This window comes from Mugil cephalus, chromosome 7 (assembly GCF_022458985.1).
Source record: "Mugil cephalus isolate CIBA_MC_2020 chromosome 7, CIBA_Mcephalus_1.1, whole genome shotgun sequence".
Taxonomy (NCBI): domain Eukaryota; kingdom Metazoa; phylum Chordata; class Actinopteri; order Mugiliformes; family Mugilidae; genus Mugil; species Mugil cephalus.
Genome location: NC_061776.1, coordinates 25,327,662 through 25,347,962, shown reverse-complemented (window position 1 = coordinate 25,347,962; position 20,301 = coordinate 25,327,662). Strand labels below are relative to the sequence as shown.

At 40.0% G+C, this 20,301-nt stretch overlaps 1 protein-coding gene across 1 annotated transcript in view; it reads right to left on the bottom strand.

Moving 5' to 3' along the window:
• brinp2 (bone morphogenetic protein/retinoic acid inducible neural-specific 2) overlaps nucleotides 1-20,301 on the bottom strand; it is a 200,546-nt gene that overhangs the window by 36,207 nt on the left and 144,038 nt on the right. Inside the window, exon 6 of the mRNA XM_047589661.1 lies at nucleotides 4,895-5,131. Coding sequence (XP_047445617.1) covers nucleotides 4,895-5,131 — 237 coding nt within the window. The remainder of the gene's footprint in view (nucleotides 1-4,894; nucleotides 5,132-20,301) is intronic.

Sequence of the window (20,301 nt, the reverse complement as noted above, 5' to 3'; positions counted from 1 at the left end):
GGAGCTGGGACTTGAATCTCAATCACAAACAAGCTCCACGTTATGTTTCACGTATGAGTGACCTCATGAGGTACGCCCTGTCCTCCCTCCCTTCAACATGTATGTTGGCTGAGACCTCACGTTCACCACGTCAGCTCAGGCGAAATCCTAAAGATCCTGGATAATTGGCTGTCTGTTCGGTGGAACTTATTATTGATGTACTAATTGTAAGTCTTATCAGAGTTCCATTATAAGATTGGCTCTTAAAGTTGGCACTTCAACCTGTGAGTCAGCATAGCGTCGTGTCACTGGTGTCAGCTCAGTTCTGTTAATTATCTTCTGAAGCGAGTGTTCCAGGCTCAGATGGGGGGACTTAGCACAGGTCACTGAAACGTTGCCGAGTGCTCATAATGATGCCTGGTGGAGGGAATTTTCATTCTGAACTCCGAAATAAATGGATTCATCAATATAATCTTTTACATTCAAGCTAGTAGATGGTTTAAAAGTAAAGAAAACATATTAAACTGTTGTGGTTAAACATAACGCAGTTTGTAGAGTCAATGTCACATACATTCTTGCAGAAATACTCAATGGGGGATTGACTATGACTACTAACCAATTTATTTTATTTATTTTTTAATTTTTTTAAGTAATCTGTTGCCCCACAAATGCACCTCATGTGATTAGAATTCTTATTCAAATTCATCTACAGAATTGTGATTCTCTTCTACTTCTGTCAAAGTAGGAATGAACTGAACAGTGAAAGGCACTAAGAGACACACACAAACATATTGGTTTCAGTCTTTTCTTGTGATTTTGGTATTTCTAGCAGGTGTTGGAGCATTTTTTCCTGCTTTTACCACAACCTTTGGAGATTACTCATCAATAAATGACAGATAACTGGAGAAAAGCAGAATGAAGTGTTAATCCTCAGAGCTGGCTGTGTTTTCCAATTTCACAAAACCAAAGGTGTGATGTTCCGGACGCATTCTATTCGCACCCACCCACCACATCTTCCCGTCACAAGAAAGAAAAGAACAAAGCGGGGATCTCTTATGATTAGTTTGCATGATCACGAGCGTGTAGCTCGAACTAGTTAGCTTTGGGACTTTGGTGATGAAATCGCAAGCAGCTGAGGTTTGAGGGTGCTGTTCTCCCCTTTTCCTTCTCACACACAATGATTTAGTCTCTTCCTTGTGCTCCTTGTGTCGCTCTGACACAGACGTGAACAATCTATAACACACACACACACACACACACACACACACACACACACACACACCATCCTCCCATGTGATTTTCCTCTCGCCACAATAAATTTATCGGCCCATCCCAGAAGACGAGATTCATCCCAACTTTCTAGGCGCCGCCAGAAGCTAAAACCATTGTGTGTGTGTGTGTGTGTGTGTGTGTGTGTGTGTGTGTGTGTGTGCGTGTTCAGATGAGAATATGCAGGAGAAGGGCAGATAGGAATGCAGAGAGCAAAGGAATTGGAGACAATGAATACTAAAACTGAGCTCTGAAAGTCAAACAACATTTGCCATGTAGATTACCCATCTGCATTCATTTTTCATCTCAACCTGCGTCTTGTGTGGCGGCCGCACCGCAAGTGTGTCATTGTTTAAGTGGATTATGTGTTCCTTAAAATTAGATAAAACTTTGATGATTCCCCTGAATACGGGCATGCCTGTGGCTGTACAGTATATGCCTGCTTGTGCCACGGCTGCATGTCCTTGTGACTAACTAAGGAGCCTATTTTTAGCTCATTGCTCAAACACACCAACAGCTTAAAGTAATAAAGACACAGTTTTTCTTTTAAGATAAACAGTGCATAGTTGAACTCCTGACAAAAAAGAAAAACCTAACATCAGCAGAACAAGAAAAGTCTTGCAAGTACACTTCTTCCTCCTTCTCCCTGCATCTTTATAGTAAAGATTTAATATGCATTAAAAAAAGCAACTTTGCAAAGTCAGACACTGTCAAAATGAAGCTAAGTGAATGCACAGACACAGCATTTACCTCAGTAATGTCGCACCCCAAGCATTTTCCACATAAATGGCAGCACGCACACACACAATCACCTGAGCTCTGTGGGGAGGCACGACGTGCTCACAAAGTTTAAGGAAAACTGTGAGAAACCTGTCTCCAATTAAATCCCGTCTGCTCCTTCCAAGTGATTAAGAAGTGGGCTTGTGATGTGTTGAGACGTAGCAAAGACATTTATTTATCTTTTGTTTTTGCCAATTTAGGAAGCGATGCCCAACTTGTTGTGCATCATTGCCACCATTACATCACACACCTGTGTCTCGCTGTTTGATGAATAGTTTTGACAAAGCAGCCCGGCTTGCCCAAAAAATCGATTTAACAAGAGTGAGATTATGCACCTGATGGGATCTCTGTCACTGCGGCACTAAGACACAACTTTTGCTTGACTGAAAAACTTTTTTTCAGAGTACATTACCTCCAATTCTGCAGCAGTTTTGTTGAGGAAGATGAAAACGGCTAACAGGCTGAATTTCACTCAGTAATTCTGTACCAAGAGCCTTGTGGTTTTAGAGCATTAATAAGCTGAGACAATAACTTTTTTCTTAATTATCCACTTTCAAAGACAGCTTAGTTCAACAGAAATGAGCCAGAGTTATCTTTTCTGTTTAATAAGAGGGCAGAAACGCCTTGTTTCTTTTTCTTCACTAATTTAGAAGTCTAATTTTAAAACTTTCACGATTAAAAATAACATGAGCGCATGCCTTCATATCCCTAGTATACTGGTGCATGGTATTACTACTGATTTTGGGTGCGTATTCAGTGGTTCTGCTGCTCAGTTAACGATGTGGAGCAACAAAGCTGTTAGATCCTGGACATATGGAATTAAAGTTTGTTGTGTAAGTAATCTGAAAAGCTCGCCCTTACAAAGGCTTTTACGTTATTGTTGTCGGCCTCAACTCAAGATGCCATGAAATCAAACGCACTGGTCCTTTGACTCACATTTAAAGGTGAAACATCCAGCTATAATATACCAGTATATTCACAACCACAGGCATTACCAGAAACCAAATGTTTTAGTGTAAAGAGTTTTGTGCCTCTGTATGGTGGGTGCTGTTTCTTTTTTGATGCTGTGCTTTGAGATCTAAGCAGGATTTTATTTTTTTTATTTTTCCTGACCAAAGTCTGTGAAGTCCAGCAACGAAATGATCAGCTTACTAAACTTTCTCACTGAATACATTTAACTGTGGCAAGTATAGCAAGTTAAAGCTGACCCAGCCAGTTTCTCCGAAAAACCGGATGGAGATTTAAAGTAGGAAAGTTTCGCTAATGAGCAATACTTTAGCCTGATTCCATTCTTTCCAGAATGTGCGTCTGGTAAAATGTCATTTGTATTTCATTACTGGGGATGTTTCAAGTGAGAAAGAAACAGTCCAAAAACCAGTCAGAGCAAAAAAGTGGGTGACCTTCACATCAAATGCCTTATTGGATAAAAGCCACTGTAAAGTTATTACACAATAGCAGAATCTTTACATCCAGCATTCTCCAATGGTAACCATTCATTTGACTACCTCTTCTGCCCATTGCTGCGTAAAGTCCGCCCAAATGATCCGGTTTGCTAGTCAGATCTCTGTCAGCTATGAGGAATACGAAAGGATCAACTCCAGACCCAATTCCCCAACAAAAGTATTGTGGGCGGTGAAAGTTTGAGTAAAGTATCACTAACGTGGTGCTGTGAGTTAAACCTTTCATATCAGACCTTTGCCCATCAAGAATGTTAAATTAAGATTGTGTAACCATTAAAAGATCAAATAACTTCTAATAATTTCTTTTTCTCTAAATTACTATTTGCTTGGGTATCAGCTCTTCCCTGAGCTTCCGACTTAGAGAACCAGTCTTCTCCACACATCACTAAATGCTCCTTCAGAAACAAAACAAAACATGTAGCATGCAGCATTGTGGAAAATTATCTTGTCTAATAATGTGTATTTTTGCAAACTGAAATATGCAGCAGAGAGGCTGTAAATCAGGTACAGTTGGCGATCACTCATCATCCCTGTCACTACATTTTATGAGTAATTATTAACATAGGCACAAGACGGCTTCACAGGTACACGCTGTATAAAGTGTTATTGGGAATAAACTGCATCCAGCTTGCAGCAGTAAATCATCTCCATCCCACCTGCTGCATCTGGAACTGGAACCAAACAAACTTACGCAACACGGCCCCTATCCAGCTGCCCACATCTCATCTTTCTTATTTATACACTGTGTAACACGTTGCGCACATCTACAGCCGGCCTCAACACCGCACCAACAGGACTATCTTATCATCAAAGTAAAGCAGTGCAATGTGAAATTAAATTCTCAAAGTACAATTTATTTTTGTGCTGACTTGAAGGAACGAAGACATCTCTGTCAGGCAGAACTGACATTTTTGCAGTGAAATCGGTAATTAAATTCAGTGGAGAGAGGATTAGTTTAAAGGTCATAGTCTGCTAAAAATAGTGGGTAGTACTTACCCCTCCAAAAGAAAAAAAAAGGAAACAATATCCATATATAAAAACATATGAAGGATGCGACCTGTGAGGGTTTTGAATGTGTAATAAATAAACCTCATTTGCTCTGCTTAACCACCAGTTCATCAAGGTTATTTCATTGCTCCAAGCAATGATTGTGTTTCTGTATTACACGGTCTAACATGTCTAAGTAACATCCACGTGAATGCCAGGACTAAAAGTCTTCCAGCTGAACATTCAATTGTCACAAGATGGTCTATTTTATTCACTTCTCCTGTTAGTGGTTTTAATGTTGTGGCTGGTCAGTGTATATAATTTTGGTGCTTTGTTTTGTTTTTTTTGTTTTTTTTTTTTGGTATTGCATAAGGCCCTAAAACAGTCAACAGTTGCCTATAAGCCACCAGAAGCTGTACCTGATTCCATGAACTCTTGGTTGAAGCTGTTCCAGGCCTCTTTGCTTTTCTCCAGGTTCTCCTCCATGACCTTAATGTCAGCAAAGGGACAGTTGCATTCTGGGAAGCGTGGGGAGCACCGGCACCAGCAGTCATTATTGCGGCACAGCAGCTCGCCCTCCGAGTTGCATGCCACATAGCTGAGGGCTGCCTCCACAAAACGCCCACGCAGAAACTCTGGCAGGACATCTTGTAAGCCTGCAAGAAAAAGCAAAACACATGGTAAGGTATCTCTTCCTTTTCAGAATGGTCTTCTTTAACAGGCTGGTTCCACATGACTTATTTTTGTATAGCGTAAAAATAGAAATGTGAAGAATGTGATGCTGCATTTTTAGTCTTTGTACATAAAATGAAAAAGTGTGATATATTAGACAGCACTGGGAAGGAAAATTCCTCAATGCAGATTTTGTACTGTTCCTTACAGGATTAGAAACATTCATTTTCAGCAGATGAGGAGGCTGAAATTCAGGTTTCCTTAAAATCAACACTCTTTTACAATATATACAATATTCCTGTTTAAAAGACACGTCTTCACAAATGTTCTTTTAGTGGTTATATTTTTAAACATGACATCCTGTTATATCATGGATTCACAGTCTGTGACATTAAAGTGACAGCTATGACTGAAGCTCCAATATACGCTGTAAATAAGCTCAGCCTATGTGACCCGGCTAAATATTGCATAGAGGTATTGACACCAATATCCCGTCTCAAAGCAAAGGTCAGTAGAATTGACGTGAATGGACAGTAGCTCATCAGCTGGCTGTGTACATTACATTGGTTCTTGAAAAGCAGACACATTTCAGATGGCTCACTGTTCTGCCACGGATTGGCGAAGAGATGTCAGTGGTATATAAAGTATGTATGCAGTGGTTTGACAAGATGGCGGACCGTTTCTGCACTTACATAACTTTAAGCAACAGCTCATGCAGAAGGTGCTATAGGTGCATATGAGTTACAAAGTTGGGAAATCTGCCCAGGGGCATATTTAAGCAGTCAGTAGCAACTGTCATCCAGTCTGCAGTAGCCACAAACGACCTGCTGTTCCAACCTGCCATGTGCAGGTTGTTTCCTACTTTGCACCTTTCATTATTCCTTCTCCCCGCTGTGCAATAGAGAACCTCAAATGTTTTTTTTTTTTTTTTTCTTATAAAAGAAGGCAGAGTTATGGAGATAACAGATGTGACTCCTTATTTTTATGACCCATTTATATTTAAACGTTCATTTCTGTCTTTTCAGATTAACCGATTTTCTTGCACTGAGAAAAAACAAAAGTGTTTTTTAAAAGTCCAGATCTACTAAAATATATATTCTGTTCATTTCTTCCTGGATGTTCCTCCGGAGTTTGACACTAAACTTAAACCCTGTTTGAACCCTGTTCAAATATAATTAGGTCCATTGATGATGGTGTCTCACTGACATAGAACAACTGTTATTCTGTCCAGTTGTTAAAATTATAAATTAAAAAAAAATATTTGCATATTCATAGCTTCAGCAAGCTAACAGATGGATGTGTTAGTTTAATTTTTCCTTGTGTACAAAAAACCTTAATATCTGAAAGGGGCCTAATGACGGTGATGTGAGGCAAAGATATTCAAAATGCACAATACCTCAAGTTGAAAATGTTTCCACTAATCCTCAGACTATGACTGTGAATCATGAGCCTACATAAACATGACAAAGTGGGTGGAAAATTGGAAGGCCCACACAGGCTCACAAACACGCAGATGCATTGTGTGTGCATCTAACAACTGCAGTGAATCTGAGATAAACAACAGACACCTCTTTTTGTCTTTTTAGAGCAATGAACATTTCCCATCTTCTCACAGTGGTTGGATCAAATCTTCACCACCACAACAGGAGAACAGTATTTGAGCAAGAAAAAAAAAACAATGTCACTTGATGGCTTTCTAGGTAGCTCTGTGCCAGTCCATAATGCACGCCTAATGTGGCACTTTATATCAAATGAATCCAGTAACCTGACCTCCATGTTGTATTACAGTTTAAATACACATTAGTACAGCTCACTTGCTCATATCTGTGCTGGGCTTAACAGTCTCCTTCATGACTCTCATTAAGAGGCTATTTTTAATCGTCGCACGAGGAAAAGCACAGGTGTGAATAATAAAGTCACCAGTGGCAATGAATTGTGCAGCTGTGATTTTAATTTCAGTGTCTTCATATTTGTGATGGCAGCAATTTTTAAAGCACTAAAAAAATGTTCAGTTCCAATAAATGTAATATGGGCAGTAATGTACAATGGCTATGAAAAACATGGGTCTGTGTAAGTTTGCAGTATTATAGGAATCCTATGGTTTGAGGGCAGGGGCCTCTATGGATCATCCACTCCATTTACTCTCTGGCATTGTGTCCAAATTCATAGTGTGTAAACTTATTCAGTGCACACAAAAACTCCACAGCAGGGCATGTATGCTAGGTTTTACTGATGATCATGAAGATAAATGACTGTTCCACCACTCAACTGCTGGCAAACATTTGATCATTATTGGAAGTCTGATTTTTGTTAATGCTAAACTGCTGGTGGACTAATTGAGGACTCTTCCCGCCGAGTCAGATAAACGCATCTGTGGGAAATACTGTCCGGCTTCATTGAGTAGGGTAGCATCACTTTTTAATTTCCCCACTTTAATTATTGATATCACATTAAAAATAGAGCGGGCATGTTAATTACGTTTCATGCCCCAGTCTGTTACACCAAATCCAAAGCTGACGTGCCATTTTCAAAAGTGCGTCGTCATCTCTTAGAAGGCCAGCAGGAAGCTTTCATAGGACTTGCTGCGTGATGCTCCCGCTGCTTCTCTGAATCTGTCTGTTGGTCCGTGTCTGTCTTCCCTGTCTGTCTTTCCAATGATCATTAATTTGTTGTGTCAAAAGCTCTCTCTCTCTTTGCTTCGCAATCTCTTTCTGGATGGTTTTCAACAGTCGAGTCAATCCCACTGTGCCCTGCGATGAATATGCATGCCTGTTCTTTGGTATTTACTCTCTCAATGGTTTGGAAAGAGATGTAATTAGTCACATTTTTCCCCTTCCATGCTTTGGCAGGTGCTTTGAGGTTTTTGCATGGTTGTGTATGTGTGTGTGTGTGAGAAAGAGAGGGAACATGTGTGCTTGTGACTTCCAAATCTGGCAGGGCTTTCTTCAGTTTGGGAGGCAGCTAAATAACACCTCCCCCCTCACCAGTCACTATTCCAGTTTCTCCGTCGCTCCTCCACCTTGCTTTTTGTTTATTTCTTTCCCTAGTGTGCCTCTTTTTGTTTCCCGTCTATCATTATTCCTGACACTGGCACACTGTAAAGTAGGAAAGTAATAGTACAAGTGGTAGTAGGAGTATTTCCCAAATAAGCCTTGCTGCTGAGAGTGAGATCATTAGCTCTGAGCTCTCATTTCTTTTGGCACAGACAATAATAAAAGTGAGTGCTCACTGCATTACTTCTGTTTTTATGGTCTGGTTAGGGTTAGGGACTGCTTTGGCGCACAAAATAATTTTCAATTTCTTGAGAATTTGTTCATATTAAATTTGGCCAAATCCACACCTTACTCTAGAATCCACCAAAGCAGTTTTGAAAAGTGCCCTCCCTCCAAGCAGATCAGTCCCTGATGTAGTACATAAATGTGGTTCACAATTTATTCCATAAATCCACTAAAGGCGGTCGAATGCTTACATGGGCTAATAATATGCATCAATCAGGCATACACATTATGTTCTAATATTGTGTAGGTTCCCCTTGTGGCTCTAAAACTGTTCTGACTCATCGGAGAATGGACATGGGTCTTCTGAGGGTGGGGTGTGGGTGCCTGGTCTAGGTGGGTGATATATGTCTAAGTAACATCCACATGAATGCCAGGTCCACAACTGTCCCAGCAGAGTATTGAATTGTCACAACATGGTCAGTGTTATATAAGATCCCAATCTTACATGATCTCAGTATTAAAATAAATTATCCCCATGCTGGCATCTTAAAAAATAAATAAATATTATGACATTTATTTATTTTATGAGCCAGTCTTTCAAAACAGCTCTTTGAAAGAAATCCACGAGATCTGGCTCCCTTCAAAGAGCCAAAACTCCCATGTCTAGAATCTGTGCTTCACTTGGACTCATTAGCAACAAGAAGCCAAGACAAAAAAAAAAAAAAAAGAAACAGGATGATGCCTCAAGATAATGAAGTCAGTATTAAGATTGCTGAGGGACACTCATGAACATCACATTTGTTTGAGGATGTGAGGGAAGGTCTTTTATAATGTGGTGCATCTCGGTAATGTTTGATTTTGCAATACATGTGCATGAATAATTCTGACACCCGCTATCTTTCTCCCTTTTGAAAAACTGGGAGGAGTACTCTAGCATCAGTAACTTGTATGGTAATTACAAACAAAATGTGCTCTGTGTGTCGATCATAACTATACTGATTTATATACAGAACGTTCTAAATGTGCAGAGTGAAAATGAGCACAGCTTATTCAGGGCGGCTGTTAGGCAGACACTTGTTGGTGACTCCTCCTCCTCCTATCACCTTGCTGCCTTTTACCTTTGACACATGTCGTTATTGCAGCCGCCTATTAATATTCAGCCAAAGGCTTACCTTGTTCATCATGCGGCTCACATTTATTGATACTAAATGAATAAAACGAACGCTTGAATATGTCACGTAATGTGTCTAGGCTGAATATTAGCCCCTGTTTGGCATTTCCTATCATTTAAAGCCACACAAGTCACATAACGATGCAATTAAGCCTGTGTGAATGTCACAGAGGGGGAATCATATGGCAGACTTATTTTGGTTAAAAGGGGCCATCAGCGTGACTCTTTCAAAATTCTCAGATACACATAAACTCAGAAAGGAGGATTAACTGAAAGGAGTCACATCCTCCACCATTTGAATGGAAGCTAAAATGAAAGCCTTTTCACCAGCCAGTCAATCAAGTGAGTGAGTGAGTGAGTGTATCCTTGGGTGTAAGTCTTCCACCGTACAACATTACAAAACCTTTGGAAACAATGTTGTGGCTACGGTATGATTTTAATGAATGTAATGGTAGATTTGGGACAGTTTTGCAGGAATTTGTCTCTTCATGCATACAGGGAGTCACAAAGAAGTCAGTCTGACTGAAGGGGACGCTGATGTGCATGCTCTATGGGCTCAAAATTGCTAAAGCTTGTGAAATATTCGGGTGCCAAGAGGAATGAGCTCAGGTTATTATTTTTCTCTGTCTTATTGGGTAGCCAAGGTGAAAAAGTAATTTATCGGAATGAGAAAGACTGAAAATCGCCAATGAGCACATAGTTAAATATACTAGCTTCCTGGTTATTGATTGCTCTTGCAAATCCTGGTATCTTCACACATTTTCCATTCTCTATCCAGCTGTATAACAGCTCATCTTCTTATAACAATTAACCTACTATGACCAATTCATTTCCCCTGTGGATCATTAAAGTCTAAGTCTAAAAAACAGGATACTGTGACATATAAAACATTATCTATGTGCTTGGAATTGATATGTTTTGTTTTAAATTGCAGGTGGTGAGTAGGGACTTGTATAGAAATGTCAATGGGTGTTGGAATATACAGTATTTTTTAATTATTTCCCCCCAAATAAACTGTAATCTTCTAACCCATTAAAGACCAGAGACTCCAGACTCAAGGTATGGATTGAATGAAACTTTTTCGGTTCTGATGTTCAGGCAGTGCTGTGTACATTATTATATTATTTCTCAGTCCACCTTCTCCTTTCCCCTGAGTGGTGTTATCCAGTTTGACATAGATGGCTTCCTCTAATCCTCTTTGAAACCACATGTTTTCTCTGGCTAAAATGTGTCTGTTGTTGTCCTCAGAGGAGTGTCCTTTGTCCTTCAGGTGGACAGCTGAGTCCTGACATGAGGAGCTGTCTCTCCTGTGTTGTGAAGGAGTTGTTTTGTTCCCCCCATGTACAAGTCTGTACATTCCTCACTGGACTTAACTGCTGAACTATATTGCTCTATTTTTGTCTGGGTGTTTTGTCTCTGGCTGAACAAGTTTCTGCCTCAGTGTGTTATCGGGCTTGAAGTGACTGGGAATGCAGTATTTTTTGGAAAACCCTCTAGAGTTTCTCGTAGGAGTTGGCAATGTTCCTCCTCCTGTTGTTCTCTTCCTCTTTGTCCGTTCTGGGATATCTTTGTGTGCATTTGACAAAAGCTCAGCTTGGATGTCCACATGTCCTGAGTGTTTGTTTGATGTGTTTTCCGTCCTTTTCCTTAGCTTCAGTCTTGTGGGTAGAGGCTGTGCTCGATGCTGTAGGGCTCTGATGACCCTCAGCTTGTGTTATTTTGGGATCAAATAATAGATGCTTGTTTGTGTTTCTCTTCGGGGTTTTCTATACATTTCAGAGTTGAGGCTTCTCGCCTTGTCAACAACACCTTTCTCGTACAGTATAAAAAGCCAGGCTAACTCTACTGATGTCCTCCTCAGTGAACTTGATGTTGTCGTCCTCTGCACTGATCTGTTGCATGAAAGCTTCCACCTCATGTGTTTTAATTTCAACCAGATGTCGTCCACAATCCTGAACCAGTACCTGGGGGTGGTTCCTGTAAAATAGTTCAAGGCTTTGCTCTCTACATCTTCCGTATATACAGCAGATTGGCCACTCTAGGTGACACTAATGACCCCATCGCACAGTTTGGCTTTTCCTGTAGAAACATCCATTAAATTGGAAGCAGGTGGTAGTCAGGCAAAGGTCAAGCATCACATAAAGGAAGTCTGTACAAGTAATACTAGTACTATTTTCTTTATCATACATCTGTTGCTTCTGTGATGGGAATGCACGTGAACGGTGAGATTACTGTGTTAGTATGGAGAATGGTTCAGTTTCTAATGGCAAGTGTTAAGGTGGATGCTGGTTCTTCAGAAAAAGAAAAATCAGAAAAATGTGAAAAAAAAGATAAACGAGAGACCACAACAAAACTACAGACGCAAGCAAGGTGAAGTGCCTGTCTACACTTCACAACTTTCACTGGCTGACAGTGACAGTAGTGTAGTAAAACAAACGAAGATGCAAGATGCAGCAGGAAAATATGGGGACTAATAGCTCGTAGCCAATATGTCTTCTCACTCTCACTGTGTGACATAGGGGGATACAGAATTCAGAATGTTCTACAGTACTGCATAAAAATTATTCAAAACATCAGCGGATTTCCACACATGTTCAGTTAAAGAAGAACACAATGAATGTTTGGGAGTGACCTTAATTAAATAGAAATGTTGTGGTAGGACCTGAAACAAACAGTTTATGTGAGGAAACTAAAATGCCAGAAAGGAAGCAGTTCTGTACTGAGGAATGGACTAAAAATCCTGTAGCTGTAGACGACTGATCAGCAGTTACTGGAAATGTGTAGTTGTGGTTATTGCTGCACGAGGAGGGTCACACCAAATACTGAAGACAAGACTTCACTTTTTTGTACCTCACAGATCTGTACATAAGATTCATTTTCTTAAACAAATAAAAAAGGCAGAATATTAGAGCTTCACTGGATTTTAAGCAGCACTATGTGTTTATATCACTTACATTCTGTATATATACTATATGTGTACGTTCACTTGACCTTCAAACAGTATATTTTTTGCTGGTAACAGTGATGGAAAATCTCATCAGTTGTTCTTCAGTTTCATCTCTTTCATCACACCTGTTTTCAGTGGATACCATGCATTTCAGGAAAAACCTGTGGGTGTCTTTTTTTGATGGGTGCTTTTAGGGTTATTACCCATGAGGCTTGGTCTCACCTTAGATCACCTTAGTAGACCAGGAATAGCAGCCCGTGGTTTCCTCTCTTTCTATCTCTCAATCTCCTGCAGAGAGCACACTTTCCATTTTGGGCAATTTGAAGCTCTTAAGCCTCCCCCTGATCAACACCCCTCTGTTATCAGCATGTGTCTGAGTGTTTGAGTGTGTGTGTTCTTTCCAAGCCTTCGCTTTGGTGAGTGCTTTGACCACTCCAGTGGAATGCACTCTTGGTTGTAGAGGTGGTGTTGGTACCCTTGGCCTGTGATCCTCTTCTCAGGGCTTCAGGCTTTGGCATCAGCTCAGCTTCAATATACAGTAAGTACAAAGGCTGGCATCGATGCTGCTGTATCTCACACTCTTCCTGTCTTTCTTTATGCTCGTGTTTTTTTTTTCTCCTGCCTTTCTATTCCTTTGTTGTGACATTTCCATGTAACTGTCACTTGAATTTTCTACAGACTGAATGAAGAAAAATGAAATGCCCATTTTCTTCAGCTTCCTGGGTTGTTTTGTGCTCCTGTAAGATAGATTCATGCTCTTTCACAAAGATTCAACTGTATTTTGGATGTATGAAAAATGCAGAGCAGCCGTGTTAGAGAACAATAAGGTCTTCAGACCTTCAGCTTCACAGGTTCTTTTTTATAGACAAAAGTTTCACCTGGCTTTCTCACTCTTCCTCTCCATATCTCTGGGTCTCTTTAAACAAGCTTTACTTTTGAGACTGCCAATTAGATCTGTGATGTCAGAGCAGGCACCAATGACAAATTTGGGAAATGATTTATATGCCGTGTTACTCAACGACAGCTGGTGTGCAGAGAATTTGTTTCAGTGACTGCCCAGACTTAGGTCTGAGCAGCAGGACACACTTGATAGACCCCTCACCCTGCAGTAACTCACAAGTGTTGTGCAGCATCTGTCCCCAGGCCCTGCTCCCTCTATTGATGAGATTCCAACAGAGTTCTGAAGGCCTGTTTGTGATGCTATTGGGAGGATCCGATAGAGTTTTTTCTGGTGTCCCTCTGAGAAGACCGCCCACCAGTTGTCAGCAGGCAATGGAGACCCATCATGGTGCCTGCATTATAAGATTTTTTCAAACTAATACACTAAGAAACTACTTTAATGGTGGGATGCACAGGGAGGAAGCTAATATTGTGCTGCAGGGACATCTGTTAGGAAGTAATATTTCCATAATTTTGAACAGACTGTAATAAAATAGAAAGGGAAGGTTTGCATTTAGTAGAAAAATGATTTGACTATGATCATAAAAAACTTTTTTTTTTCTTTTCTCAATAGAGCTTCTGTTGGGTTCAGATCCACACTCTAGCTGACTTTTTCCAAAACCACTTGTGTGATAACTGGCAGTATGTTTTGGATCACTGTCTTGTTGATCACAGTCTGAGATCTTGAATAACTAATAGGGTTTTTTAATAAGTTTAACCTAATATTGTTTGACTATTCTCCCAGTCTCCATCACTGTATTCCCAATATTCAATTTGGGGTAACTTGGTTTTCCTACCCCACCTGTCTGTTTTAACTCATACAATCCATCAACCAGAGGATCGATACACAATTTTCAGAAACTGACCAAATGACCCTCTCAATGACCCTCCATAGTCTCATGATGTGACAAAAGAGTTTTAAATGATAAAATTGCAGCAAACAAAGAGGACACAGCTGAATCCTTGATAAAATGAGGCCAAAACAAAACATGGACAACTTACAAAGGGTCTGAAAACTTTCCAAATGCACTGTATCTTCCCATTGGTGAATGTGGAAAAGAATAGTCATGGGATGGAGGACAAGGTTATGGCCAAGCTACAAAATAGTAGTGGTTGTTGCAAAACTCCACTAGGGCACTGTCTCTGGCATCAGTCCTTTGTTTTAGAACCCTCCCGAAAGACCTCCTAGAGACCTCAATAGGTGACTGAAGTGGTAGTTGTGTACCTGCTAGTGCAGGAAGCTTAGGGTCTGGTGGACGTTTCACCAGAGCTTCGTGAGCTTTGTTCTTTCTATCCCCATCTGTAACTACAATTCTTCTTAGCATCGCTTGGACTTACATGTAACATTCAGGAACAAAAAGGGTAGTAGATTTGAATCATGCAGATTAATAGTCATTGCATCTGGTCACAAACACCCTATGTTGAATTTTTATCAGACATAATCCCATCATCACCAGTTGTGTTTGTGGCGCAGTGGGGTTTGGTAACTATGGGTTGCAAACTATTAGTCTGTTTGACACATTTCTTCACATCATTTAAAAATGTCGGATATAAAAAGACCTTGCCACTGAGCACCCAGTTTAAAAAATGTTGACTCTTCTTTTTAAGAAGGGAAGCAATTTCTACTATCTTTTAAAAACACTGGGTTAAATTGCAAATAACTTAAATGGGTTTGGCTAAATATTTCTCTATTGTATAATAGGTTTTCCGCCTTTAAGGGTGATTGCCTGAAACGCTATTCATTCAGTATAAGTACCCCAGCAGCACCACAAAAAGACCTGAAGCGAAACATTTTGTAGAAGGTCAAGCTGTTAGACTCAGTGGCACATCTGTGGGTGGTGCAGGTGGCTAGTAATACTGAGTCATAGTGGGAAGGAATTTTATTTAACCGATTCTGTTCTTGGTAGTGTCATGTAGATTTTATAACTGAAACCAAGTGAAATACCATTTCAAGCATTTGCGGGTAACGATTTCAGCTAATATTAATTCAAACTCAGGGGCATGCTCGTTGGGACTGAAGAAAACTTTACTTGAAAAGGAACTTCCAGATGAGAGAAGTCAGAAATGACGAAAGCCCTGCAGACTACTACTTGTCTTTCTGTGTGTTAATTTCATCCCCATGTCCTGGGCCTTCTTCTATTTCTGCTACAAACTGAACGGTTGCCTCTCTATTTGTCAGTCTTGGCTGACTGACAACTCATTCAAGGTGTACTTCACCCATGCTGGGATAGATGCCAGTTACTTAGACAGTTAAATGGAGGCTGGCCCTGTGTTTACTTCTTCTGAAAAGTTGCAGGACGGAGACGACAATACCTTTCCTAGCCAAGCTAAATGCCTGACCACAACATTTTATCACTGAAGTGTGCAATTTTACATATAGCTGTACAACTAAGATAATAGTGGAATAATGAGCCAGGGAGTGAGCCTATAACCTGTGACGGATGCTTTCAAAGAGCATTTTTAATGACAATTTTACCACTGCCTTTTGTTTTCCTTTTCAAATGCGATAAAACTTGACAGCTTGTCTTTCTTGTAGTGCCTAAGCTTCATTTTAATGGTGCCACTTTGTTTACAGACCTCAAGGATTCATTAGTTCCAGAAAAAATTGTCATTACAGGAAAAAAATGTGACACAACCTAGGAAAATGGGACCCTAGTGAGTATTTTTAACTAAATGTATTTCTGTGTAATAGCATGTTTTGAAATGGTGACAATATGTCAATTATTGTTATTTAAAAGGGACAGACAGTGACGAATTTGTGCAGTGTTCTCGCTCTACGGGTAACTGAGACCTTTTGAAGGACGGTCTTGGGGACTTGGGGAGCTGCTTATTTTACTTCAAACATATTTCCAGAGCACAACATCACTGCAGGTTTTCGTTGACCTTCTATCAGTAGTAGCCCAGGTGCTAATCTGAAGCGAGATGAATCACATGTATGCATAGAAACTAAAGTCTTTGAGTTAGTATTTTGTAAAGAGTCAGTCCTAAACCTTGCTCAGGGTGGAATTTGAGCCCTGTCGTTTTTTTGTTTTTTTTTTTAAATGAGTTTTGTTGAGGGTGGCATAGCTTTCTTCGGTTTTGGGAGATTATATATTATATAAACTAAGGTTGACTAAGCTGCCTTATCTATCGGTCTCTGTCTTTTGAATCCCTGTCACTCCTCACACAGTCCCATGTATTGTTACCAGACTTTCTTTTGCTGGACATCCTTTTGTTGTGTTTTTGAACACACCACCCACGCTTGCACACAAATGCCAACACTTTCATCTACACAATGGAGATGCACAACTAATAACCTAGGAGGTTTAATTTTGAAGCCAAAAAACATTCAATAAGGAAAATAATGATTTTTGCAACTCCACTTCAAAGCATGGCTGTGACTCAAGGCTAAAGTCAGGCTGTTTTCATCAACCAATTCTGTTCAGAAAAGGGTAGCCTGTTGGCATCCAAAGCTCTTCAATGTGCAAACACCATGACAAAGCCTTTAGAGGCACAGACACACATACGCACACGCAGGCATGAAATCAGAGTCAAAGATCAGAAAGAGTAAGAACAGTAGAATTCAGAAGAATATAGGAAATATGAAATACAAAGACAGTTTTTTTTTCTTTACTTGCCTGGAGAATGTACAGTACAGAGCTTTAGATTTCTACCTTATCACCACAAAATAATGTAACACTGTACTGTCCAATAACATTTATTTCCTTCTGGGATTTATCACTGGTTCAGAGTCTGAAACACGGTATGTAATTGAGTTTTCATCTCCTATTATAATGGAGGTATGTGGGAAATGGAGGTATGTAGGAACTACTGGGAAGGAGGACGACATGGAATCCTAGACAAGTCTTTCCACAGCACTATAAGGGTGACTGATGGCATCTTTAAAAATATTCACCCTGATACAACATTTCTCCCATAATTACTCCTTATGAGACTAGATACCTACATACAGACTTTCCTTAGTGCTACACAAGCCAGAAGCAACTTGCATGACCCAATTTGTGTCACCAGGGCTCCCAGGACAAAAATTCTGTGATAACAGAAATGGAAGACAGCAAGCTAATTGACTGGAATCAGAGTAAAGGTTTTGTCTTTTCCCCAAATCCATTAAAAAAACACATTATATATCACACCATTAGTAAATAGAATGCTCATTTCCACCAGTGACATCATTTTATCTCAAAGGGGAATATATGGAACTCCTAAAGTGCATTGTAGAATGTAGAATTTAATGGCAAAGATACAGTTAACCTAAAACCAACGTCTTAATGTACCGTAGATTAAAACTTCCCTAGAACCGAATGTGACAAATGCAAAGTCAAGACTCATTCATAGTAGTAAAATGCCATTATTGATCAGGACTCGCTGTGGCTGTGTAAAACCAATTATCTTAAGCAGTTTCCTTCTGTAAATCTGATCAAACTACACTCACATTGGTCCTGATGAGGTAAGTCTTTTTTCCCCTTACTTTAAATCAGTATTAGATGGTTTATTGGCTCATTTAAGGGCATTTGGTCATTCTCATCAGTTGTCTTTTTTGATCTTCTCCAGCTTCAGATCCTTGCTGAACTGAATGAAGTTGGTAAAATTATGGCCCGTAAAAACAGGTAAACGGACATACACGGAAATGTCTCGCAGGATCTGATCCACTGCAAGACGGTAAGACTGTCACGCTGACACCAAGCCATTTCTTTTTGCTTTGTTAGATGCCTCGCTGCAGCCAGATCCCATGCTGATAATACTCATCATTTCAGAAGCATGGTGTACCCTGACTGCATTCCAACAACACAGTCGCCTTTGGCTTTACAATAGAAAAAGCAAATTACACTCGAGCTTTGCAGAAATCTGAAGTACCCACTGTGAGGCAGTGACTGAATGAAATGTGTGATACCTTACACTTGGGATTGGGTAAAGTCTCGAGGACAAACTTGGGTGACTAAAAAGTTTGGTCCTTGTTTGTTTCCTTTTTGCAAGAGGTTACAGATCAATGCTAGTGATTACTCCTTCTGGGACAGATCTTTAAAGAAGCCAAGGCCAAATGGCTGGGGAGAATAGTTATATTTTATATCTTTTTTCTTTATGTTCTTTTAATCTTTTTGTCAATTGTGCACTCTACCCCCAAGCCACTTCTATTACAAAGTCTAGAGAAATCAGGCCATATTCTAATTTAAAATGCAAAATGATTAGTTTGATTACTTCAATAATCAAACACCTCAAATTAGAGGCACTGGGTCATATTCCTTTGAGTCATATCCATCTATTGAAGTGTTCAGGTGACACTCAGGTGGATTTAATTTACCCAGCAGAGCCTTGTTCAGTGAAATCAACCTGTTAACAGATAACAGAAGATATGCCTTCCTTGATCCCTCCTGGAGATGCAATTTAGAATAGTGTCTTAAGTTTCCAGGAGACAGTATTACAATAAAATGCTGAATTTCCTTTATTTAATGTTTATTAAAGTCACATTTTGCTACCCAGTAGCATTCCCTGTATTAGTTTGTAATTTGTTATCTCTTGACATTTAAAATAGCTTTACATCCTGTCTTGGTCTTTTTCTGCCCCCTGTGATAACTCTCACCTTTCTAGCCTTGTGTCTTTTGGATGTGTGCTCTTCCGCTCATTAGTCTCTCCTGTGTCTTGTTAATCCATCAGCTGGGGTGTGTGTATATAGCCCCATCTTTCTCATTGTCCCTCGTCCCTCATCTGTTCACTTACCTGCTCTGCTTACTTGACGTACACGTGTTGTGTGTGTTTGACCTTTCACTCAGAGGTTCCCTCATATAAATTTGGCATACAACATTGAGATTGGCATCTAACTGTGCTCCTCTCGCTCTGTACCAGCTCTGCAAGCTCCTCGCGTGTCAGCATTTTGTCTTCATGTACGTGAATGTTGTCAATGTCAAGCTGTGCCACTTTGTTTGTGAGCACAGGGGAGGGCCTTTCCCAGCCTGCTAATATTTGTTCTACTTCCACCTCAGCATGACTGTGCACTGTTTCACAAATTTATAATGCCCTGTGACCTGCAGGTGTCGTTAGTAGTCACTATAGTAATCCATGATTATCTGTGTGTGTTTGTACACTGTGTCTTTTTTGCCAGTCGGTTTAAGTTTTGTTTCTACTTCCTGCTTCACTCTGTAATCGACTGTAACGTTCATCAAAATTTTACCGAAGACGAGTCATACAAATGTTTGTATCTCCGAACCTCCTCAGTTAACCTTTCCTCGATGTGTTCCATCTGCATTGAACCAAAACAATCAATTTCAAAATTGCGGAGCTGGAGAAGGAGCTGGAAATACTATAAGGTATAAGTCCCAGAGTCGTGTAGTTACATTTCTGGGGAGGCACATATAAGGTTATGGTGGTAGGGTCTGGGTTGTGGCCATGGCTACGGCCTCAAACTGATGTGGAAGTATAAACCGTGCAATACTTTAAATATTTTGTATCTACTGAAAATAGTCAAAGAGTAAGAAGGAAAAAACAATGATCTGCACAATGAGCATCTGCACCTGTCACTTGCCAAACTAGTGATGTTTGTATACCGAGTCAGGAAATAGAAAAGTTGAGGATATTTTCTCTTAGCTGAGTCTGTGCTTTAAGCTAAAGAGAATCAGGAGAGGCCACGGTTGTGAGAAAGGCACAGCAGACTTGGGACGAGGAGAGCAACAAAGTCTGTATATTGTGTAATTGCATTGAATAATTGACAAATAAAATGTGGAAGTAGAGTGTATCCAAAGTAACGAGGTAAAAGCACTTGGCATGAACACCTCATAAACCTTTTCATTGAAAAAGCTCTAAAGTATGTCCCATGTACGACTGAAGATTTCACCCCTTGACATGGAGGTTCATTTATTTGATACTACTTTCTGTATCTGACTTGTT